General features: G+C 42.7%; 2 protein-coding genes across 4 annotated transcripts in view; both read left to right on the top strand.

Moving 5' to 3' along the window:
- Positions 1-303: 303 nt before the first annotated feature.
- zfyve28 (zinc finger, FYVE domain containing 28) lies at positions 304-20,672 on the top strand. Of its 3 annotated transcripts, none has more exons than XM_015970066.3 (14): positions 304-489; positions 12,771-12,911; positions 15,603-15,740; positions 15,895-16,097; positions 16,793-16,882; positions 16,981-17,070; positions 17,156-17,257; positions 17,337-18,848; positions 19,048-19,143; positions 19,388-19,551; positions 19,628-19,744; positions 19,960-20,061; positions 20,180-20,283; positions 20,352-20,672. In XM_015970066.3, the coding sequence occupies exons 1-14, from the start codon at positions 454-456 to the stop codon at positions 20,481-20,483; spliced, it is 3,027 nt and encodes a 1,008-aa protein (XP_015825552.3). In that variant the 5' UTR covers positions 304-453; the 3' UTR covers positions 20,484-20,672. The 3 variants fall into 3 exon arrangements, with proteins under 3 accessions (XP_015825552.3, XP_015825550.3, XP_015825553.3); XM_015970064.3 differs by having other exon boundaries at positions 19,957-20,061; XM_015970067.3 differs by lacking the exon at positions 19,048-19,143 and having other exon boundaries at positions 19,957-20,061.
- A 2,547-nt stretch (positions 20,673-23,219) lies between these two features.
- The window catches only part of LOC107392322 (fibroblast growth factor receptor-like 1), a 29,223-nt gene continuing 26,662 nt past the window's right edge, over positions 23,220-25,780 (top strand). The window contains exons 1-2 of the mRNA XM_015970063.3: positions 23,220-23,439; positions 24,749-24,829. Coding sequence (XP_015825549.3) covers positions 24,760-24,829 — 70 coding nt within the window. The 5' untranslated portion in view covers positions 23,220-23,439; positions 24,749-24,759. The remainder of the gene's footprint in view (positions 23,440-24,748; positions 24,830-25,780) is intronic.

The raw sequence follows: 25,780 nt of genomic DNA, 5'->3' as shown, positions 1-25,780 counted from the left end.
TGTGATTTCTACGTGTACAATGTACATTTTGCAACGCTTTAGCAGCTTTGAGAGAATTGGTTTGTCTGAGCCGTCCTTGGAGGCATCATTGTCTGGGAAAGTGGGAGGTGAATGTTGTCAACGTGACTGTCATCAAGAAGCGTGAGACGGGCTGAGAACAGCCGAGAGGTCGGTCGCTGGTGCTCCGGTGTATCGGTGGGAGTTACAAAGTGGCAGGCGGTGGGGGTGACAGGCTGGACGGCAGCATTCCGAGAAAATGGAATTAAATTCTAGAATATCTCCTTTGTTCCCCCCCAGAGCTGCGCTGTAGCGTTCGGTGCAACTTACCGTGCATTGTGGGGAACCCACCGACGCTAGCTGGGCTAGCAGCCGACCACCGTTCCAGGCAGGCTCGCGGGCAGGTACAGGGGAACCGAGGAGGGGCTGGTGACAAAGGAAGGTGGCGAAGCAACGATGAACCGCTTTCGAAAGTGGCTGTATAAGCCCAAGGTAAGTTTGTGGATGTGCTCGCGCCGTGTCAGCCCTGCAGTAAGTCATTTTTGATGCAAAGCTTTAGATGATTGTCTCACTGGCCTCTCCACTGTGTGCCGCACATCTGCTAACATTAGCTACTGTAACAACCAGCTGGCTCTTTGTTGTTGTTACTGCTTTTGTTTTGACGCCTCTTGCTGCTAATCGTTAGGGTGCTGCTGGTGAAAATCGCCTGATGTCTAACCTTTCACCTTTTGGATTGCTGCAGATGTGTACTTTAAATCATGTTTTGTATTTTTAAAATAGCCGTACCTTAATGAAAATGCAACTAGAAATATATTTTCGAGTTTTGGTAATTTTGGTAAAATTATATCTATCTTAAAGAAAGTAAAATAGTTTATCCATAGAAAAAGGGAATTTTATTGCATCATTATGTGACTCAGATTGTTACCTTTTTTAAATGACCAATTAGTGTCACTACTAAGATTTCCTTTAATAAAAACTTAAAAATTTTTTATGCATTTTTTATTTACTATAAACATGTTTGATGACAAGTTGTAAAAAGAAAGGTGTATAATTTTGGTTATTTATAAAATATATACATAATTTTCTATAATTCTTTCTTTATTCAGTAAATTTACTTAAATGCATGTGAATTATTAGAAAAATTACAAAAATTACATCTAAATAGTAAACATAAAGAAATCTAAAGCAGTTTGTTTGCTCTTGTGGTGAAAAAAAGTAGTTACTGAGGCAAATTTAGTCAATTTGGCAAATAATTGACTGGTCTATCAGCTGCTTAATTAATGAATAATGTGCTGATTCTAATGGTAAGTTATCTAACTAAATATTTTAGAGAAATGTAGATGTTTCCGAGTTACACATTAGGTCTTTAAAAGGTAAAACTGTTAAATGGCACCCAGAAAGGACCTTTGGACTGAGGGGGTGAAATCATCAGTTTTGGGTTGAGCTTGAATATGCTGGGACTCAGTAACTCAAGCTCAGAGAGTGGAAACATGGCTGACACAGCAGAAGAAGTATTAAAAGCTTGGTTGCCTCGTTAAATGAACAGTTCAATATATGCCAACTGCACCAGTGAGTTAATCTGTGGAGATTTCTGCAGACTGAAAATTCTTGTTCACATATTTATGAATTCGTGACAGGGTGGGAATTTGATCCACAACCAGAACAAACCAAGAGCTGTAAAGCAGCATAGCTGTATATATTGATGGTGGAGCTCCCAAAATGATTGACCTTAGATCATATCAAAGATTTTTTCAAATTCTCTTTAAGTTATTCTTGAATGCATATCATTTTTTGTGTGTGTGGGCTTCTTTAACATGTATTTTTTTAGGTTTATTTATCTAAATAATAAAATAAGTTAAGTCTACCACTGAGAAAATCACATGCTTTGTCTCATCAGCCTTGGCAGCAGTTGTGTCAGACAGGACTTGGACTAAAAAGCCTCTGATTACATGTTTTTCACCAACTCTTGACCACATACACTCACCTGCGTCATGACCTTTTTTCTGTGTCAAACCATATTTGCCGTCACGCGATTTTGTGGTTCGTTGCTGTGGTCAGGCCAAAGTCTTGGGGTTCACCGGAGCATTGTTCTGTTTGTGCGTGACTCCTCATCCCAGCAGCCCTTTCAGGTGCTGGGATGTTGCATCACCCTGAGATATAGGAGACTTGAATGTGAGTCCAGGACCCTTTCTGCATCAAGAGTCAGTAATCAAGTGCAGGACGTTTTTGTGATTTTTGCCAAATTGACAAAAATAATAAAAAAAAGGCCTTCACGCTCCAGAGAAGAAACATTTCTGTAATCTGTGTCAGTCCTCTCATATTCTGTTTTTTTATTAAACACTGTGCATTTTTCTATCTCACATCTCCTAAGCAGTTTATCTCTGAACTATGCACTCCTGCAGATAGAAAAGTGTTGAATCAGCACCTTCTCTTGACTGAAGCATGGATGTTGATATTTCCAGAGCAGCTCTTTACCTCCCTGGATCTGCTCAATCCCTGTTCAGGAAATCATGTTTCCTACTTCTCCAGGTCTATCATTCACCCTAAATGATTCATTTAAAATGGTTGAACTTTTATTTCCATGAAGACCTTGAATTGTGTTCCATGATAAAACCTAAACCATGAAGACTGAAGGAAGAAAAACATCCCACACTTCTCTTTGGTCAGCGGGAAGCAGCAGCCCAGAGTGACATGTTGCGACAGAGATGTTAAGCGCGTAATCTTCCTCTGTGGCCTGATTTCCCCTCATCGCTGATGCTGCTGCTCCATCAGTCGTCCAGGAGCTGACCTTAAGCTCCGCATCACCTCATCTGTCAGCATGACGGGCTCATGGCTCGCTCCAAGCTGAGCACACTCATCTCCCTCTGCAGGATCCTGCTAATTGTCCTCTCCTTCCTGTCGTTCCTGCAGAACATCTTAATCCATCATTCTGCACAGGTTTTACCCACAGGAGTGAAATAGAACCTAAAGTTTATTTGTTTTCATGTTTAAATGCACTTTGGTCGTCACTGTGAAAATAAATTTGGGTTTATTATTATTTAGAATTGCTTAAATGTTTTATTGTAGTTTATACTTATGGCTTTGTATTTGGGCGCTCTAATTATCCAGTCAGAAGGAATCTCCTTAAAATGCACAATCCAAATTGGATTTAAACTAATTTTCTCTCTCTTGTTTTAATCTGATGTAATAATATATAAGTCAAGATATCTGAAATCAGTAAAGGAAGAATTTAGCAAAAAATTCACAATTGGAATCTCTTAATAGAAGTTTATTTAACCCTCCCACTGTCCTAATGGGTGACGATCCCGCAAGAAAAGTTGACCATTGAGCAGGGTTGATGGTTTATCCCTTGGGTCCACGTGGCAGGGGTGAGGAGTGAGCACCACCTCACCCCTGCCACATGGACCTCAAGGAATAAACCATCAATCCTGCTCAATGTTCAACTTTCCTTGCAGGGTCGTCACCCATGAAGACAGTGGGAGGGTTAAAAAAATGTCAAACTAATAAATAAATCAGTAAGTTAGTATTTGGTTTGTACAAATAACCTATTAAGTGTTGAAACAAAAAACATTTTAGAAACTAAACTGTGTTGGCAGCTATTTCTTAGCTAAATATATGCAACTAAATTTATTTTTAATTTTTTTGTGGTAGTTCAAATGTATTATATACAAACATGCAGCAGAAATTACAAATTCATTGGATTTTGCTACATTTTAAAGATTTTGACTTGATCAAGCCAGTTTATCTTTAGAGAAGTTTCTTTTTACATTAAATGCAATTTATTTAACTCTTTTCTGACATAATGCAATGTAAAGTACAGCTGGGTCTTTGGTGTTTTGTGTCTGCGCTGGCGGTTCTGCACAGTTGGCCCAGAGTTGATGAAATTCTGCTGAGCAGATGCTGGCTCGGCTTCGTATTTAGGCCAGTTTCTGCAGTTGGTTCTGGAAGTCCCATTCTGCTTACCCACCGGCCACGTGGTAATTGATTTGGTGTCAGCTGCTGGGATTTACAGAGCTGACCCCAGTGCAGATTGAAACAGGTCGGGCGATTGAAAGCCTTCTTTAAATTCATCGCAGGGGTTGGAGGAATCTGGGCCCCGGTAGTCCGAGGTGTTGAGGGGGTGATGATTGAAGGGAAGTAGCGGTAGCAGACGAGTGAGATGTAAAGGTTTCACACATAGTCTGAAATCCTGACCTCAGCTCTGTGTTTGCTCATGTTGTCTTCACTCTGCTTTTACTGATAATAATCCCTACCATCTTTGATCAGCCGTTCAGAATCTCCCCTTCACTGATGACAAACATAAATTATTTATTCAAGGTGCCCTTTGTCGTCTCATTTATGAGTTCCTAGAAACAGCCAGTAGATAAAAAAGTGACTTCTCGTGTTTTGGTCTCATTCCAGCCATCAATTAAGAATATTTTATGCAATCTTGGAAGAGCAGGAGTGTAGGCATTCAGTGATGATTAAAACGTTTTAGAACAAATTCATTTATAGAACTTGTGGGCCTACGACACCTTTATTAAATACATGACTTAAGGGGGTGTGGGTTGTCAAGAATCGGTCAATACGATATATATATCACAATGCAGGGGAGACGATATGATATATTGCGATACTAAAAGCCACAAGATATTTTCAGTTTTTAAGGCTGAATGCAAATGTTATCATGAGATAAAATACAGAAAATAATAAATACAGTTAATGTTTGCAAGTGAATTCTCAGTAAAACATTTATTGCCTTTAAATATCGATTCAGTGTCATAACAGGAAATATTGCAATATTTCTATATATCAATATTTCTTCATCTCTGGGAATGGTTATTAAAGGTGTGGAACAATGAAAACCCATAAAAAAATTCTGATTCTAATTGGTCACTCAAAGTTTTTCATGCAGGCAGAACATGAAAATCTAGTGTATAATCTAATCAGAATCTAGTGTCTAATCTAGAAGAATCTAGTGTCTAATCTAATCTGAATCTAGAAGAATTGTGTCTAATCTAGAAGAATCTAGTGTATAACCTAATCAGAATCTAGTGTCTAATCAGAATCTAGAAGAATCTAATGTTTAATCTAATCAGAATCTAGAAGAATCTAGTGTCTAATCTAATCAGAATCTAGAAGAATCTAGCGTCTAATCTAATAAGAAACTAGTGTCTAATCTAATCAGAATCTAGAAGAATCTAGTGTCTAATCTAATAAGAAACTAGTGTCTAATCAGAATCTAGAAGAATCTAGTGTCTAATCTAATAAGAAACTAGTGTCTAATCTAATCTGAATCTAGAAGAATTTAGTGTCTAATCTAATCATAATCTAGAAGAATCTAGTGTCTAATCTAATAAGAATCTAGTGTCTAATCTATTCAGAATCTAGAAGAATCTAGTGTGTAATCTAATCAGAATCTAGAAGAATCTAGTAGTGTCTAATCTAATAAGAAACTAGTGTCTAATCTAATCAGAATCTAGAAGAATCTCGTGTCTAATCTAATCAGAATCTAGAAGAATCTAGTGTCTAATCTGAACAAATTCTTCCAAATAGCATTCCGAACTTCATTTTACCCGTCGAGCAGAAAACCGGCTACAGAGGCGTCTGTGGGGAGCCCAACCTTTGCTTTCAGTACACACCATCATTGAAAAGGGTCTCCTAAAAAAACTCTGGTCTTATTTCTCACTTTGGAGGTCTTTCTATTCTTATCATTGGCTTCAAAGACACTTTTTTCTCCTGCGACTCTCAGCCATTTTCAAAAGAATCCAGTGAGAGCGGCAAGGAATGACAGGAATCACTACACGTAAATACCATAATGACCCAAATATAAGACGACCCCCCTTTCCAAGACTAACCTTCAGGAAAAGACAAAAAATAAATAAAAATCACTTTTTAAATAAACAATTTTTATTGAAATTTTGAGAACAAATACTGAGCAAAAATATTATTTTAATGCAAACTTTCAGAGCTTTGCTGACACGTGAAATCAAAAGTCAAATTAGGCTTTTATTCACAGACGCTCTCTGCATCGCTGTACTCACTCACTCATGCTGCTGGGGTCCTGGTGTACCATCGCATCGCCACACCTGCCGACTCCATCCATCCATCCATCTTCTGAACCCGCTTTGTCCACACGGGATCGCGGGGGGGCTGGTGCCTATCTCCAGCGGTCAACGGGCAATTAGGCAGGGTACACCCTGGACAGAGAGCCAGTCCATCGCAGGACAACACCTGCCGACTCCTCCCATAAATATGCAAGTATTTTCTTTATTTTTAGTCATACTGGTGCTGTTTAGTTTCATATCCTGGGATAAAACGTAGTCCACCCTGTACTGATCCCAACAGAGAGAAATCAAAGATGTGTTTTGCTTATATGGATATGATTCCTGTTCACTACTCGTATGTATTTTTTAACAGCCTGGGCATTGCCCACTCTCAGTCATGATGTCATGATGGTGAATTAGCTTGACTGTGAATCATCTTTAACTGGATTTTTATTCAGATGAGTCAAATCTCTTTATAGTCTATCCAGTCTTGTCGTGTCTTCAGGACTTGTACTCTGATTAAAAAAATGCCAAGTGTTTTTTTGCATTTAATTGTTTTTTCACTTTGCTGCCAGTTTCTGGATTGTGTAACCGGATTATTCCTTGCGTAAATTTGTCCTTGTGGTTGTTGGACGGGAGTATTGTCGCCATGTGTCACCACACTACCATCAGGAAACCCTGGACATGACCTTTATCCACCTAAATCTTCTGTGGATGCATGTCTGATATACCATGTGCCCGGCATGTGTCTTTGATGTAGTCCAAACGTCAGATTAGTTCAGACCTCAGAGAGGAGACAGATTATGCTTCAGTCTAGATGGGCAGACTACTCTGAGTATACTGTCAATGAGCTGCAATAAGTCTGCTCTGACATTCAGATTAATACTGCAGGAACTCTACTCTGGATTTTATTGTACTTTTCTTGGAGTTTTCCATAGATTTAGTTTTGAAAACTCATAAAACATGACCAGAATGATAGCGCAGTAGAAGTTTCTTGTTGAAAAACCACTCAGAGGTAGGAGGGAAAATCCTGATGCAAGCTGATCATGAAAGGAATGACTCAACACAAGTAGATATGCTCCAGCTAACGCTCACATTCTCTGAAAGCTTAGACTTTTTGCTCTGTCAGACCTGATATAGACGATTGTAACAGTTTCGTTCGCGACCACCATCAGCTCACCCGCAGTGGCTTTTATGCAGCCTATTTCTGAAAATTAAAAAAGTGTTGAACTGTACCCGGTTGTCTGATTTTAGCCGGTAGACTGAATGAAAACACAGATAACTAGCTACAAATTTTTCTTCTGATCCCTGGAAGGCAGCCAGAACTCTGCAAATTGAGCCTGGAATAGCGTATGGAGGGCAGAGGCAAGATTCCTCACAAGTCCCTTAAGTTGGCTCGCTATGTGTGCACCGTTGCAGCGGACGCTCAGGAAGCATTAGCCTGAGAGCCGTCATCGTCTGTGCAGCCTGAATAGAAATGAAGCTCAGGATCGGACGCTGACATGATGACAGTTTTGATCATACGGCAGCAGGCCACTTTCTGTAACACATTTTAGTAAGAGTCACCCCATCATCGCTTGATCTGTAACAAAAAGGGGTCAAAATCTGACCGAGTCATGGTGAGTTGATGTTATTGAGGTGAGCTTATGAGTAATTGTCACCCTGGACTAACCTGTGGGATGTTGGTGTTCTGAAATGAGAGGTTTGTGACCATAGAGAGGGAGATTCAGAGAGAGAGGTCATCCATGACAGCTGACAATAGGGGATGGGCATGCCACAGCAGACAAGAGCTGAATCTGCTGAGTCATTGCACCTCTAATGCACGGTCCAGCCGTCACTGACGCATCCTGAATGTTTGAGACTCAGATCCTTCATCCTCATCCCTATGTTTGTGAAATATTTCAATTTAGTCCAGAGTTGTAGCCGTGCCTTTGTTAGCTTCTTAGCAAATCTCTTTTTTCCTACTGCGTGCCAGCCTACAGCGTGTTATTACGTTTCAAAAGACGGCTTCCCTGTTTTGCTTTTGAGAGCAGCATCTAACCTCATCACCAGCTCATTCCTCATAAAGGTAATTATAATCAGCAGAGGCCATAGATCAGTGACCAACTGAGACCAGTTATGTATATTATTTCTGGATTTCTCAGCCCCAGAAATAAAATGATCCATTAAAATCAGTCAAAACTAATTAAGTAGGTAAGCAGGATGGTTTACATTGTGTTATTTTAGTCAAGTGCCATATTGGAATAATTGCAAACTGTTCTTTGAGCCTCTATGAAATTTCATTGGGGCTCAAATGGCCCTGGTGCCCTGATAAATAACCAACTACAAATACATAATAAAGCCATAAAATGGAAAGCCTGGTTTACCCCACCCAATCAGCCAGGAGATGAATATTAAATTTGCTGCATGCCAATTGGCCAGTTCACCTGATGGCCTCTATGTACAAGCGTGTACAGTATGCAGATAACTCGGTAGGTAAACTGTGGATCTATCTGACATTGATCCAAAATCTGGATGTTCCCAGGACATTCTGAAACGATACATGTGTTCTCTGACGTTCTTTGTTGATTTCTTCTCAGCCAAGAAGGGTGCTGGCAGTCGCTTGGGCTAGCATCAGCAGTAGGCCGGGCTACCAGTAGCAGTAACTCAGGCTAGTGTTGCTCTGCGGTTACATTACTGTGGCCACAAAGTTGGTTGGGACATGCAGGTGTAAGTCAATTTGTGCCTAATTCTTTCATATTTTCCATAATCAGAAGGTTGCAGGTTTGAGCCCCACTTAATTTGTCACTGTCATTGTGTCCTTGGGAAAGACACTTACCACCACCAGAAGGCAAGGGGGGTTCAGAGGGACAAGTGGCACCAGAGCTCGGCATCCTTTCTTCTGTCAGTGCGCCCCAGGGCAGCTGTAGCTACATCATCGCCCAACCTCACCAGTGTGTGAATGACTGATTGTGTTGTAAAGCGCCTTGGGGGGGTGTTGCAGGACTCTAGAAGGCTTTATATCAAATACAGGCCATTTACCATGATTTGGTAGACCCAGTGACCATAGACTGGCGGATGGGAGTCTTTCCATCTGGACAATATAAACCTTTTAGTCAATAAGCAGCAAAAGGCAACCGTAACCACTTCAGAGAGAGCAAAGGGTCCCTCAAATCCTGGAGAGTGCATGAAAAATGGACAACTAGTGTCTCTGTTGTTTCGGGCACGTCCAGAATAGATGACAACATTACTAATTTACATAGGAAAGCAGGTTGGAGATGGCACAGACTTTCTGGTATGCTACATTAGACACACCAGGCTGCCAGTATTCAACAAGAAGAAGAAAATTGTGTTTTTGAATTCTCTGAAATGACCCTCTCTGTCACTTGGTGCAAATACTCTCCTCATAAAGAACGAATGTGTGTCTTTTACTTTGTTTCCTTAGCTAGGCCAAGGATGAACAGCCGGTGCGACAGGCTTCTTCTGAGTGTCGGAAATTAGGGTAAATCAGACATGTACTCCAGAAGATATTCCCTCCTATTGAAACACGTGGTCAGTGATCACCAAAAAGCATCAGTCTGAAACTGCATCTGCATGCGGGGAACATTGCCCGTCTTTCACTTTTCCCTATGATCCAATTCTGCAGGAATGTTTCCTCTCATGAGGAATACAGCAGTGGGAGACTATAGGATGCCTCTTGTCTTTCTTCATCCATGCCAGCTTTATATTCCTCCAGCTGAATACCATCAGTCTGTGGGCTGCAATAGAAAAAAAAAAGAATTTGTGCTGTCTCCCACTCCTGTTTCCTGTTTCATGGCATTTATTCACTATGATACATTCAGTCTTTGTTGAGCCGTTCTGTGAAATCGAACTCCTAACTCGGAATTGTCACAGCTTCTGAGGGGTTAAATGTAGACGTAAGGTAAAAGCTCCTCTTGTGGTTGGTTTGGTTTTATGGATAATTAGGACTGTACAGATTTCCATAGGAAAGGTTTTTTTTTTTACCATGATGACCGTTTTGGCCACTCCTGTGGTCTTTATCAAAGCTAGCCAGTAATGACGGCGTCCCTTCGTTCTCCATGCATACGCGGGCAGCAGAGGACGACACCGTCCTCTCCTCGCCGATGACACAGTCCCATGCATGATCCAATGTGTAAACCCCATTGTCTCTATTCATGTTTCTATGGCTTCTTTAATTCTTTAATCTGTGAGGTTTGTTCTTGTGTGTAAAGTTTAGCCCTGTCTGATAATGCTAACAACTACGTCGATGGTTTTTTTGTGAACAGGGATGTAACGTCATGTGCGATTATTATGTCGTTATCTTCTTTTTTTTGTTTGGAGACACTAACGGAACACCTGAATAATATCCACGACACAAACGACATAAAATTTACATATGAGGAAGAAACAGAAAGCACCACAACCTTCATGGACATGAAAATAAGCAGACAAAAAGACGGTAACACATACAGGAAACCAACACACACAGACCAATTTATATTATAGACATCAGAACACCCTACCATACATAAAATGACAGTGATCAGAACGTTATACCACTGAGCGAACAGAAGAACGAGACCGTAAACAAGAGGACCAATATTTACAAAACAATTAAAAAACCTGTGGAAACCTGACATTGGGCAATAAACAAAGGAAAACGACAACAGAAAGAAAAGAACAACTAAAACAAAGAACCAAAAATCCAGAAAGACAATAACCTACACCAGTGATAACCCTTCAATACATCAAAGCCATATCAGGAAAAATAAGAGCAGCAGTGTAAAAACACCAACAAAATCCAAATTCTACAGTTAGAAAAAGAGTAGTACACCCAAAGGGCAAGATATCAGCAGGACATACGTGTGGAGTCATTTACGAAATCCCATGCAAACTCTGCAGTAAAACATAAACAGGAGAAACTTGATGCCAACTCAATACACAAACAATAAAACTGAAAAGTGTGTGAGAAAGAAACAAGCCAAAGACACACAAGAGCAGCAAAACAAGAAGCAGAAAGCACAATGAGAAATCAGTCGTAACTAAATGGACTGGGACAACACAAGGGTCATAAACACTGAACAACAGAAATATAAAATTTGGATTAAGGAAGCCATAAGTAGACGTGGGCGTGGAACCATGAACAGAGACGATGGGGTTTACGCATCAGATCGTTCATGGGACTGTCATCGGTGAGAAGAGCGCAAGCAGCAGAGGATGCATCCGTCCTCTGCTGCTCACGGGTAAACGGAGAAGGAAGTGACTCAGACATTAGCGGCTAGCTCTGATGAAGACCGCAGGAGTGGTCGAAACTGTCAGCGAGGTAAAAAAAAACCTTTCTTGTGGTAAAAAAAATACATTCAGAAGAAACGCACAGAATGAAGATACAAAAGATGTACAGATGTCCCATTAGCCTGCTTCTCTTTGCTTCCTTCTAATCAGTGACGAACACAATGATGGGAAAAATCACACAGTCCCTTTTTTTACATTTAGAACATTTCAGAGACTTGGTCATCTGGTGTGATTGAGGTGAGGGCTGGGAAGTAACCTTGAGTTTCATGAGGCTAATTACAAGAACTTAAGCCACAGAGCGTCTTCTCAGAGCAAAAAAAAAAAAGCAAAATCCAGTCTGCTCTGTTTTAGAGCTGCTGAACCAAACTCGCCTCATCTGTCTTTGATTCATGCCTGCGAAACAAAAAACTCACGTTCTTCTCGTGATTGACCCAAAACAGATTTAATGATGAGAAACACTAAAGGTATGACTCACAGGCTTTTTTTGCACAGATGCGTCTTAGGTTGAGTTTTTCTCCTCACAAAAATGAAATTCAGCTGTTGGGTGTATCTCTGTGTTTTCTCCTTTCTGTTTGTTTCATTATTAATGAGCGGCTTTGAGGGAAGCGCACCGCGGATCATATTCACAGAGAAAACCGAAGGTCTTGGGGGAGGGAAGCGTCACGCTACAGAAAACGCTGCAAACTTCAGGGAAAAGGACCGTGAAGAGGTTCTGGAGAATTTAAGCATTATGTTGTCTCCAGCTCTTATGAAAGAACAAAAGCACAAGCGCCAAACCAATAAAACAAGGAGATGAGGCTCGCTCCCTCCTCCTGCTCCTGCTGCACGTGGCCGTGATGTTCTTTAAAGCTCCTGTGTCTTTACAGGAACCGTGTGTGTGTTGTGATGATGCACTCCGGCATGCGGTTGCCATTTCCAGGAGCATTAACCTTTCGGGTAACGCCTGCCCTTCCCAGGATGTTCAAGTGTTTTACGGATGGATACGTTCATTTTGGTTTGTTGGTTGTCCCATAAATTAGTGTTGGTAATTTCCACCGGTCACGTTGTTGAAATCATCAAGCATCTATATAAATCCCACTCACGCTGACAGCTGATTCAAGGGACACCCCTAAAAATATCGTTAAGCTTAATGAGTCTGAGTTTAGTCATTTACCTCATTAAATCCTAATTTTCTAGCGTTTCTGCTCTAGTTATTTCTGGGTTCGTCCTGCCTTGTCCTTTGTTTTGCGTCATGGAAAAAGCATTGTTTCCTCTGTAAACATTGTGCTGCTTCGAGATCTAAAGTTAGGTCGTCGTTGCAGGAAACGTTTTGTGTCTGCAGCCGAAGAACCAACCCACCGTTTTGTCTATAAATAGAAATTCTCACAAAGCGCTGAACAACAATAGTAAACATGAAAAGTCTTTAATGTTGGAGTTTGACTCATCCACAGCGATAATGAAGACGAGCCCCTCATGTGTGTTTGTATCTCTGCACAGAGGACGGACCCTCAGCTCCTGGCCCAGTTCTACTACGCAGATGAAGAGCTTAATCAGGTGGCCACTGAGCTGGACAGCCTTGATGGCAGGAAGGACCCTCAGAGATGCACCCTGCTGGTCAACCAGTTCCGATCCTGTCAGGTCAGTACCCAGATCATCTTCCTTTGTGTACGGTGCATAAAAATAGGCCTCTAAGTGGAGCAAAGCTGGCAAATTAACCCTCAGCTTGTGTTTCACTGTAAGCCACAATTGCCTGGTTGTGTTTTAGTTCCCTTTCATTCACACAATCACACAATCACACAATCGGACCTTGATTTGGTCCCAAAACTAAAAATAGCAAGCGCTCTTGTTATTCCTTCCTGCATTGAGGCACGATGCTTTACTAAACGTTGCTCGGCTGAATTCCTGCGTGAAGCTCCTCTGCTGATGAGGTGAGATGACTCGACTTTGTTCGGAAGTCCTCCGATTACTTTTATCAGAGCTGAGTCATTCAGGCTTTTGGAAAACGACACAAGAACAAATCCTCCAACAACCGGATTATTTATAGAATATGATTAATAATTTGGTCAAATGTGAGCTTTAACATTACAGGGAGGTGAGCATCTGAACCAGGGGTTTTGGCAGGTGATGCTATGGAGGCAGTGGGGAGGTTTGTATCTGGACTGGTGTGCTTCAGCTCCCACCCACCAGCAGGAAGCACTTAATAAGGTCACGGCTCCATCCCCAGCTGTTCTGCCTCTTCCTTCTGCTGAGCTGTCGCCATGTTTCCCTTTTCAGTCATTCTTATTTTATTCTTTGTAGTACCTGGAAGTAAGCCACCCTCTTATTGCCACATCCACTTTCAAACTGCAAAGAAAACTGCTCCATATATGTTATTGACCCTTTTGTAACGGCTTGCCTGCATGGAGTGGGTTTGGACCATAAATTAAGCAGCATGACGCCTCAAAAGGAAGAATTGAGTCAAAAATTGTGCTTGAATCTACCGCTCGACTTCAGATCTCATTATCTGTAGACATAAATTCATTTATTTATACATATTTTCAGTCAATTTTTGTAAAAATCTGTCGTTTTAAACCGCTTATTACTGATCTATTGCTGGACCACTGCTGCGTGCAAACTTAACAATAAATCTATTTTTATTGCATCTTTGTTACAAAAATCGTCATCGTCTTCCTCCGCTTATCCAGGTCCGGGTCGCAGGGGCAGCATCCCAATTAGGGAGCTCCAGACCGTCCTCTCCCTGGCCACCTCCACCAGCTCCTCCGGCAGGACCCCAAGGCGTTCCCAGACCAGATTGGAGATGTAACCTCTCCAACGTGTCCTGGGTCGACCCGGGGGCCTCCTGCCGGCAGGACATGCCCGAAACACCTCCTCAGTGAGGCGTCCAGGAGGCATCCTGACCAGATGCCCAAACCACCTCAACTGGCTCCTTTCGATCCGGAGGAGCAGCGGTTCTACTCCGAGTCCCTCCCGAATGCCGGAGCTCCTCACCCTATCTCTAAGGCTGAGCCCGGCCACCCTACGGAGGAAACTCAATTGCTTGTTATAAACATTCTATATTAAATGAAATTGTGGTTAGTTTCCTTAATTTACATTTAAGAATTTTTTAATTACCATCAAAAAAAGCTATTATAAGAGTCACTGGGTATGCAAGCTGTTTATGGCGGACTAAAATCTTGGGAAAACTTGAAAAATGGAGAATTTGCAAGACTAAAAAAACTACGGAGGTAAACGGTTCTGAAAATGACGTCCTTTAGCACAGATTCTGCGTCGGCTAAGACAGATCCTGTGAGAGACGCCTCATCTTTTAATTGATCAGCCTGCTTTTCACTGAAATTGTCTGAGTAAAGATTTCTGTCAAAAAGTTGTTCATATGAAGTAAAAATCAGGAGGGAAAAAGCTGAAGTATGCTAAAATGTATAAGAGCTGAACTATAGACAGAAATAAACTATACATGCCTTCTTTTTGGGAGTAATTTGCATGAGATCAGCTTTAATTTTAGATATAATAACGACTCCAAACGTGCAGCCTGGGCTGTAAAAGCATAGCTGCACAGAGAAACCTGCACAACTACTTTTAAATCAGTGTGACATCATCTTATTAAAGATGTGGACAACATACACATCCTTTAAGGGTAAGCTTTTAAAATGTCACTCAGGAAGCCTGGAAAGTTGTTCTTAAGATCCAGCGTTTTAACTAAAATCACAAGAAAACGTGTGTGACAGCTCATCTCTGTTTTTGGGTTCATTTAGTCTAAATACAGATCCCCAAACTTGTTCTAATTTCATAAATGTTGTGCTGTAGACTATTTCCATTTTAAATTTGACATATTTAAAAAAAATTACTGTACTTGCCACAGATTTACCAAATATTTTAAAAACAAAAAGAAAAAAACAACTTTAGCAAAGTATTATGGGAATAGGCTGGAAAGAGCCTGCAGACTTTACAGGTGAAACGGACCCCTGGTGTTTGGTGGAAGGAGTCACCCTCCAGCCTGGACACATGTTCAGCATGCTGCCCTAAAGGAATAAGTGTTTTTAACTTCTTCCTGTGGGGCGACCAGAGAAAGGTGTGGTTCTTTTTCCTGACAAGATCACAGTGCAGCACGGCTGTGATTGAGCAAAAGGCTAGTCGGCAAGTCAGCGCATAAGCTTTTGGTTTGCTCATGTTTTGTGTGTGACGTGTTTTTACTGCTGGAATTGTCTGCTTTAGCAACTGAACCCATCTTCTTCACGAGCTGACTGGCAGATTATTAAATAAAGTTAAACAAAACTGCCATATTCATCTTTCTGATGAGTTAATCCGATTTGTTGTTTTTATTTTTGCCTGCAGGACAACGTGTTGAACATTATCAGTCAGATCATGGATGAATGTATCCCCAACGACCGGGCCAACAGAGACTTTTGTGTCAAATTCCCTGAAGAGATTCGTCATGACAACTTGGCAGGGCAGCTGTGGTTTGGAGCTGAGGTAGCGTATTCCCTCCTGCACCGGTCTGGAAACAAACAACCTCACACAACTTCTGTCCATAAAGTTAATTATTATATTTCCGTTTGAACCTTGTGCTGTTTATTATCAGGTGTCAGTCACAGATTAAGACGATAACGTTAACGCTCCTGTTCAGTGTTTGGCTGCAGGCTCCATCATCATGAATCGGGAGATAGAGAGCATAGCTATGAGACCTCTAGCTAAAGATCTGACTCGCAGCCTGGAGGAGGTACGCAGCATCACCAGAGACCAGGCACTCAGAGACCTTAACTTGTACACCGACCGCATGAAGGAGGCGTTACGACATTTCGACAGCCTTTTTGCCGAGTTTGAGCTCAGGTAAACCAGAATCCAGGCTCTTCTTAAGGGGGTCTTGGAAATCAAAACCACATTTACTTTGTTGTTGTTGAAGATGGGCAGCTTGGGGTGTCAAATGTCCAATAGCAAAACATCTGTGATGTTTCCGACCTGCTTTCCTATGCAAATGAGAAAATTTGGTATAACACAACATAGACATAAGCATGTCCCAACCCTCGTCAAAGTTGATATCTAATCGTTGATGGCAGTAATGCTAACTGCAAAACAATGCTAGCCCAGCTAATGCTAGCCTGAGCTACTGCTAACATCCTTGTTGGACGAGAAGAAAACGGGAAAGTAGAATGTTGGAGCACACATTTAACATTCCAAGATATACTTGGAATATCCAGGCTTTGAAGCAATGCTAGATCCCTAGCTTGCCGTTTGAGTTATCTGACTACAGTACACGGGTGTGCACAAAGGTACTAGCTTCAGGCAGTGTCATAAAGCCTTCAGTGTTCTCCAGCCTATTGGCACGTAAATCATTTAATATTCATGTCCTGGCTGGGTAGGCATGGTAAACTATTCTTTCTATTTATTATGGGATAGCATTTTCCTTCCGCTAAGCTCCTGGGCCATTTTGAGCCTCAACAAAGTTGGTATATGCTATATAGAGACTCAAAGAGCTGTTTTCAATTTTAATAAATTTAATTTTTGTAATAACTTTTTTTTGGCAGCTACGTGTCCGCCATGGTGCCTGTAAAGTCTCCCAAAGAATACTATGTACAACAGGAGGTGATTGTGCTCTTTTGTGAGACTGTGGAGAGGTAAATTAACATTAGCATCATCCTTTTACATGAGCCCATGCATCTACTTAGGTTTATGTTTGTTTTCTAATGAGGCCTTCTTCTCTTTGCTTCCTCAGGGCTCTAAAGTTGAGCTATCTCACTCAAGACATGATTGATGACTATGAACCTGCACTGATGTTTACAATCCCCAGACTAGCCATTGTGTGGTGAGTGGCTCTTGTCTTTGCACTGCTTTTTTCCCCTCTTCTCTTTTCAACGCTCCTCTTATAGAAGACCAAACATGTGTTTCAGTGGGCTTATTGTGTATTCTGAGGGACCTCTTAACCTTGACCGGAAAGCTGAGGACATGTCCGAGCTCTTCAGGCCATTTCGCACTTTACTGAAGAAAATAAGGTAAAATCTGTGAAGGTTTATGAAGACGATTCCAGTTTCTTTAGCTTTTACTGCAGCTACCTTCTAATGTCATTTGCAGAGATCTCCTGCAGACTCTCACTGAGGAGGAGCTGATCACGCTGGAGAGGAACCTGTGCATTTCTCAGGAAGGAGAGTTGTCCACAGGCCAGGGGCTGGCCACAAACAGCATACCAGCGCAAGTCCAGGAGAATCGCTCATCCTGCAGTCTTGCTAATGATACCTCATTAGAGGAGGGGGAGGGGGAGGAGGAACGAATGCCTGTGTTTGTCTCTCCCGATGAGGAGGAGTTGGCAGGAGTAGAAAAAGGTTGGGAGGAGGTGGAAACCCAAAGGGGGGAGGAAGAGCAGGAAGAGGGCCTGTTCTGTGAGGAGGCGGAGGAGGCTGAGCTGGCCTGCTCCATGCAGTACGATGAGGAGGAACTAGAGCAGCTCAACATGATGGTGTATCGTGTGGGGGACGAAATGTCTATGCTGCTGTCCCCTCCCAGCCAGGGACAGTCTCCAGTCCATCGTTCCAGCAGAGAGCCTGGGGGCACCAGTGGCACTTCCAGCATCGAGGCTTCCCCCCGCAGGGTCCTGGGGAGCCAGGGAAGGACAGGTATCTATGTCGAAGAGGAGGACAGGGTCTTCTTCATGGAGGATCTTGATGCAACAGGTGACGGCATCACTGCCTGCCATTGTGTTGTCCCTCCTCCTAAAGCGTCCACACTTCCTGTTCAGCACAAGTCCAAAACACAGCCTAACACCGCTCAGAACGGTTGGTACCCTGAGACCACATCCGAGCAGCCTTGTCCACAGCCACACGGCCTGAACACACGCCGTCCTGTTGCAAAGCACCCTCCATGCACCCCCGCCCCTTGCTCTGAACCTCTGCCTTACAGCAATGGGTGGGAGATGGGTTTAGAAGGGACGGCGTCCGAAACCGCTGAGGTCATCGCCCACCGCATGGGAGGGATGAAGCTGTCTGCTACTGTCATCTTCAACCCTCGCTCCCCCAGCTTGACGGAACTAGCGGTGGACAAGCTGCTGCTGTCTCGCCCAGCTCCCTCTGAGATTGAGCCCTGTGGCCCCCTGGTGGCCACTCACTGCCTGCTCAACTCCTGTGTGTGCTGTAGGAGCTGCGAGGACGCGCACGAGGACATCCTCACCCCAGAGACGGCAGGACTCGGACTGGGCCTCGCTCTGGGACTGGACAAGCATCGTAAAACCCCGGCCTCCAGCACTGTTATCCAGTCCTCTGCCTGCCAGCTTCCTCTGTGTGAACCTTACAGCAAGGGCGAGGTCGCCCAGCTGACGCCACCTTCTTCCCGTTGCTCTGGAGAGCCACTAGGAGAGGATTCACATTCCCCGCTCTGTGAAAAGTGCCTGGCGGTGACTCCAGGACAGGGACATCTCTCTCAGGACTGCAGCCCTAGAACAGGGGGGGCCTCCGTGTGCAGCCACCAGCAGAGGACTGAAAAGAGGACACATGCCAGCGGAGGTCGACAGAGGGACAAGGAGGTGGACAACGACAAGCTAGAGAACAAGGAATTTAAACGAGACACCAAAGAGGACAGCAAGAGAAGTTCCAGGTTTGTTTTAGGAGTTTACTTCACTTGAGGGATCTAATTTAAATGTTTCTTTTTTTTTTTTTTTTGGCAGAAATTTTTTCCATATTTTTATTTGATTGGTTTAATATTTCAGTTTCATTTCCTGTATTTGTTTTGCCATTAAGTTAATTTAAAACTTGCCTATTTATTTATCTTTTTTTTTTTATTTATTTGTTTTTAGTTTTCAGAACTCTCCCCTCAGCTCTGTGTCAGGTAGTGACTGTGAGAGTGTGTCGGTAACCACATGTAGTCTATCAAGCAGTGCATACACTCCCAGGTAACAGCCTTCATCCACGTGCCTGACATTTATTTTTATTTTTATGCACAGTTTTTATAATTTTATTCCATCTTAGTGGTTGAATGTTTCATATTAACAGCAAGTTTCTTGAGATTTATGTTTTTCATTAAAAATTTGCTCCATTTTTAGACTTAATAGTTGCTGATCGTTGTGATCATTATTTATTTAAATTGACTGATGAGATTCGTGCTGAGAGACATTTGTACTTCCTGTCTCCATGCAGTCCCGTCAGCAGTCTGACTCCCAGCTCCGGGATGTCGGAGGACCTGGAGCACCAGGAGGTCAAGCTAGCCCTGCACAACGCAAAGGTGGCAGCGAGGAACAAGATCCGATCCCGTTTTCACAGCAGCAGCGACCTCATCCACCGTCTTTTCGTTTGCATATCAGGTAAAAACGGGAGTTTTCACTCTCTAGTCGCATGCCTTTGCATCTCTTGGAGGAAAATCCTTTGTGTGTGATGCAGGCGTCGCCGATCAGCTGCAGACCAACTACGCCAGTGACCTTCGTAGCATCCTCAAGACTCTTTTTGAAGTCATGGCAACCAAGTGTGATCAAGGAGAAAATGATAAGCAAAAGAAAGGTGAGAACTGTAAAGCTCACATTTCTCTTGTTAAAGTCTTATTTTGTCGGGATTTCTAAATCAGATTGTGAGAGCAAGGATGGTTGCATCTGATAGTCCACACACTTATCCCTAATTTGGCCCTAATTTTTGATCAGTCTAGCTTTTTCAGACACATAAAAATGATTTTTATTTGGTTCAGTGGTTTATGTTTGTTCCTTTGTGGTCTCCAGCAGGTCCGGCTCTACCCAGTGCGGTGCTGGAAGACTGTGCTTTGTGTCAGGAGACCATTTCATCATCAGAACTGGCAGCCAAAGCCCGAGAGGGGCAGTTCGAAGGTCAGCACATCCACACATGTTGCCGTTGTCAGCCTGTCCTCATACTTTTTAAATTTCTTTCATCAAATGCTCAGCTGGTGACGGCTCGGCCGTGTCTTTACTGTTACTCTCTGTGCAGACCCTCCAGACTGGGTCCCTGATGATGCCTGCAATTCCTGCATCGCCTGCAAGGCTCCCTTTACGGTCATTCGCCGGAAGCATCACTGTAGGAGCTGTGGAAAGGTGTGACCTCAACATGCATTTAAAAAAGTTTGTGATCAGTATCACTGACTACTAATTCCTCATTACAGATCTTCTGTTCTCGCTGCTCGTCTCATTCTGCTCCGTTGCCTCGATACGGTCAGGTTAAACCTGTCAGGGTGTGCACCCACTGCTACATGTTTCATGTCACGCCTTTCTACAGCGACAGGCCCGGCATCTGAGCCAGTCACCTGCAACACACACACACGAGCTGCCACCAGAGCATATGCAACAGACAGATTCACTGCTGTGTACAAAGCAAACAACGCTGCTCCGGTAAACCTTAACGGCCATGATTGTACCTACTGAGCATGGCTTCTGAAGAACGTTGCAGCAGGAAGTCCAGACACGAGAGGAAGTGCTGATGGGTCAGTGGCTCTGTAAGTGTTTTTCTGCAACAGCCCCGACATTGGTGATTCTCAGAAGAATGAATGTCGAGGTGCAAAAAGAGAGATGGGATGAGCGGACAGCGACGTTGTGCAGCAGATTCCTTTTATTTGCGGTTTCCATCACTAAATCGGAATAGACCACTTCTTCTTATTCAGCTTTTTTTTATGCTTTAATAGAGCTTCCCGCATATTTGTGCTACCAAAACACTCAGATCGCTCAAAAAGAATGTAAGTCCCAGCTACCAGGTGTATAAGATGATCTAGAAATGGGAATTTGAAAGGAATCTTCAGCATTCCATCTACGCTAAACTGTAACAGACATTTGTATGATATTCATTTATGATTTTTTTAAGGTCATTAAGGTGGAATTTTAAAGCACTTTGTAAGAGGAGTCCCATCTCCAGGTGAAAAAGTGTCACTGATAGGTTTTCTACACCTGCTGTCACTAATTCGGACCAGAGGCCCTCTCAGGTTACACAAATGTTTCCCGATGATTTTCTCTTCCTCATCAATGTGATTGTGCAGTATTACTGCTAACTGCAATGCTCCTGCACACTTAAGAGACGTTTTTATTAGTTAAGTCTCTCCGGAGAACACATTTGTGTTCCTGCTAAATTCCCTGTCAGTTCTGCTGATGCACAGAAACATGTCTTCTTCCTTTTCTGCTTCGGCACTGACCACAAAGTATCTTCCACAGTTAGACGAGATCACTTTGTACATCTGAATGCTCTAAAGCGGCTAATATGTGTCCTTACAGCGTTGAAATATTTAATTTTCTCCATTCTGCTCCGACTTGAAGCAGCCCCTCGGGCATCATGGGCTCTAACTCACGCCTACTGTTTCAGTGTAGACGTAAAGGAGAGGCTAAAAGAAAACGTGCAAACTTGCTTTGAGGCGTTATGGATTTTCTTTCATAAAGAACACTAATGAAATCATGCAGTAATAAAAGGGTGAGATGTTCTAATGTTATTTCAGAGCTTGGTCTTATTTTGTAAAACTCAAGTTCATTTCCATAATAAGAGCTGTGTAAAATATCCAACAAATGTTATATAGTTTTAAATGCGATGTATATTGAAATAAATGTTTTTTTTCTGTTTAAAATGTCGACTGGGTGTTTTATTTTTTTCTCTACAGATGCCACAGAAGAAGTCATTAGAGAGGAGGTTTAGCTGTTATGTACCAGTCTGTCCACACATTACATGTTCTAAACAGTGACATTTATAGATTACAAAAACTGATATTTTTATGTTTTATCATCCAAAGGGGGAATGTGGTTCTTTATTTTTTTTTAAATATAATTATTTTTTTCTGACCATACACAACTATACTATAGACCAGTTTCTCATCGCTCTCAGCCCGTTTCCTGTCAATTTCTTTTTATTTTGGCAAAACTAAACCTTTTCTGTTTTTCTTTTCTTAAGGCTTTTTGGTGGCTGCACGTCAGCTAAAATTTCCCGTGCTGATTTTCTGCTGTAGATAGTTTTTAGGCCTTAATTTCTACTTCTCAAACCTTTTACTGGTCTTGTTTCTACTATTTTACAGCATACTCTAGCTTGAAATGTACCCATTTTGGACTGTGTCTTTAAAAGTACAAACAAAACAAAAAATACTGAGTTTCGCATGGACTAAAGAAACGAGAAAAGGTTTTGTTGTGTGATAATTTACGTTAAATTGCCAAAACGTACATTTTAAAAGCACGTCAGTTGTCTATGAAGTTGGATGTCCTGCATTGCCAGAAAGCTTCAAATCTCAACGTCAAGTAGCTTAATAAAAACAGTTTACGGTGCCCTAAAATCAGTTTAGCTCATGTGACAGCATATTAGGACATGAGGCGTTTTGCAAAAGGTAGTTTTGATAAAATCTTACCAAACGTGGTCTCGTTTTGTATCAAACTGATCATTTATTAAGGTTTTTCTACAAATACAAATAATTTACGTAGGCCTGCATAGCTGCAGCTTATACTTTATAATGGGGATCAAATAGCATTCATTCATTCATTCATGTCCAAACAAACAGAACACAAACTGATACAACCGGATACAACCCAATAAGAATCAACTGCAGGTCCCTAGAGCAGCCAGCAGAGGGCAGCACACGCTAGCGCTTTCTTAAGTAGGCACTTATCAGTCGGTGAACAAGAATATAAACCGTTTTTTGTCTTTTTAAAAGCATTTTCAGCGGATTATAAAGATTTTGTCTTTAGTAAGTCGAACATGTAAAAGTTAAGAATTTCCCTCCGAGTTTTACAGTTTTTTCCCTGTTTCGTGGAGAATTGCTTTAGTTTAGGAATAAATTCGCGGTGATGTTGTGCAGATATTTGTTTCCTCGGACATCAGGCGGACAGCTGTGAGAGCCTGCTGGACATAAAGAGGTCTGTGTGGTGAAGAGTTAATGGTGTCCGGCGGCCTCTGCTGGCTGTGATTGGCCCGCAGCAGCAGCTCTGGGACGGTCAACAAGTCTCCGCTGAGTGCGCAATAAAAAAATAGAAGAGCAGAAGTCATTTGGACGAGGAGGAGGACGCGGTACAGAGCGGGCTGGGTTACGAATATTTACTTAATTCAAACTTAAATAAAATCCCGGTTTCACTCTTGAATCCCGTTATTTTGTGGAAGCGCGCAGAGAAGAAGCTGGAGGTCGGTGGAAAATCGTCCGCTGTCACTTCAGATTCATGGACTCGATTCAGACTTCAGCGGAAAGCTTTTCTGCCAAGAGGCTCAAACAAGACTGACTTCTTTCTTTCAATCTCCAGGTCGGTTTTATTCCAGCTTTACTCTTTGTTGCACCGAGGCTGCCTTATTCATACCAAAATGTCTAAAGTCAGCTTGCACTCAGTTTTCTAAATAAACAGCAAAAATCCGTCGTGTGTTGTTCTAATGCACACGTGAGGTAAACTCTTTCCCTGCTGACTTACAGGTTCTTATTGGTGCTTGAAATCCTTGAATTCATATTGTGACGTTTTGAAGGTTTTCAGCGTGCTTGAGTTATAATAACATACGGGACAATACTCGTTTTAAGCAGATGTGCACTCACTGTTCATGTGTGTGAATCATTGCAGTAAAATACACTGTTGAGATCTTAAGAGGTTCTTGAATTAGATTTTGGAATATTGAAATATTTTTGAATGTCTTTATGTACATTTCAAAAGATTTCTCAATTAGACAACAGATTCTGACTTTGACTGGACAAAAAATATTAAAACTGTTATGAGATTATTTTTCTTACTTCATTTTCATTCGCTCATCCGGAGTCAGGTTGCAGAAGCAACCCAGACTTCCCTCTCCAAAGCCACTTGGGCCAGCTCCTCTGGGGGAATCCTAAGGCGTTCCTTGGCCAGCCAAGAAACACAGTCCCTCCAGCGTGTTCCTGTAGGTCTTCTCCCGGTTGGACGTGCCTGGTAAACCACACCAGGGAGGCATCCTAATCAGACGCCCGAGCCACCTCAACTGGCTCCTCTTGATGTGGAGGAGCAGCAGCGGAGAGAACTCATTTCGGCCTCTTGAATCCACAATCTCATTCTTTCGGTCACTACCCAAAGCTCGCGACTGTAAGTGAGGGTTGGAACGAAGATCAACCAGTAAATCGAGAGCTTTACCATCCGGCACAGCTCTCTCTTCATCACGACAGATCGGCACAACGCCTGCATCACTGCAGATGCAGCACCAATCAGCCAGTCGATCTCCCGCTCCAGCTTTCCCTCACTCGTGAATAAGACCCAGAGATACTTAAGCTCCTCCACTTGAGGCAGGACCTCATTCTTGACCCGGAGAAGACCGTTTTCTGACTCAAGACCATGGTCTCGGCGTTAGAGGAGCTGATTCTCATCCCAGCTGCTTCACACTCGGCTACAAACCTTTCCAGTGAGAGTTGGAGATCACGTTCTGATGATGCCAACAGGACCACATCATCTGCATAAAGCAGAGACTCGGTCCTTAGGCCACCAAAACGGATTTTGGTATTCATGCTATGATAACTCTTAATGCACTGTTTGTGGGTTTCATACAAGCATACCTTCAGCTGTCCAATATAGTGACCACTGTGTCCCCATGTGTCTTTTCTAGATTTATGGAATATGAATATGGACATCCTGAAGATTGTGCTGTTCATGTTTGAGGCTGCCTTACTGACCGACTGTGTAAGAGGTGAGGATTGCTTCGTAAATGCCTCTTTTTTTGTTGTTGTTGCATGAAAACATGGAAGGAAACCTCGTAACTCATTAAAAACCAGGTTGACTGGCGAGTTTCCTGTGAGCATAAAGAAAGTTTCAGTCGAGTTCTCTCGTGGAGACGTAAGGGACGGAAAAAGTTCAAACTTAAAAAAGCAACCCCCCAAAAAGAAAATTCCAAGCAGAGCCCAAAACCAACATGGAGTAAAGGAAGGGAGAGCGGGCAGGCCAGCCCCCATCCCCAGTGACTTCTCAGTCGCCGCTGTGTGTGAGCGTGCAGCTAAAGCATCCATCAGAGGACGAGAGTCCAGCCCTCCTGCGGCTGGCTGAGAGACGGTCTCACCTCACCACCTCATCCCGTTCCATGACACGACTGGACTCCTCTATCCGACCAGAACCAGTTCATGATTCGCCATGGAGCAGTGAGCTTGTCAAGAGCTCATTTCTATGATTTCATCCACCAACCTGCGCCTGATTCATTCGATGTCGGCGACTTTAAACCACTACAGCGCTAATGAGAGAAATCTGACAGAATAAAACGCTCTGGCAGAGCAGTCAGCAGTGCAGTTTACCTGCATGTGTCCATCCTGGCTTAAGGTGGATGGGGCAGGAGTTGATCGGGGGGGGGTGAGATTAGATCTGTGGGTCTGCAGACAATGCCTCATTCACAGTGCAGCAGCCGTGCCTTCGCGGCGCGACTAAATCAAAAGTAAACAAGACTTGGGAGGCTAAATCAGATCAGACATGTTTACACATTAACACATGTCAGCGGAGGAGGACTCCAGGAGGTGGTGGGATGGTGGAGAGCCGTGTTCCAGTGGGTTCGAACCGACTCGGATAAAAGGAAGAATTTATCACGAGCTGTTTTTCATAGCTTCCCCTTTAAGTGGTTACAGATGCTCAACCAGATGAGCACGAAGCAGATATG

Source organism: Nothobranchius furzeri, chromosome 18 (genome assembly GCF_043380555.1).
Source record: "Nothobranchius furzeri strain GRZ-AD chromosome 18, NfurGRZ-RIMD1, whole genome shotgun sequence".
Classification (NCBI taxonomy): Eukaryota; Metazoa; Chordata; class Actinopteri; order Cyprinodontiformes; family Nothobranchiidae; genus Nothobranchius; species Nothobranchius furzeri.
The sequence above is the reverse complement of the archived record's forward strand: the minus strand, read 5'-3'. Positions and strand labels throughout refer to the sequence as shown.

Coding starts and splice junctions, on each gene's coding strand:
- zfyve28 (XM_015970064.3), top strand. CDS start 454: ATGAACCGCTTTCGAAAGTGGCTGTATAAGCCCAAG. Junction 15,741..15,894: donor AGCTGTGGTTTGGAGCTGAG/GTAGCGTATTCC, acceptor GCTCCTGTTCAG/TGTTTGGCTGCAGGCTCCAT. Junction 19,552..19,627: donor TCTTTTCGTTTGCATATCAG/GTAAAAACGGGA, acceptor TGTGTGATGCAG/GCGTCGCCGATCAGCTGCAG.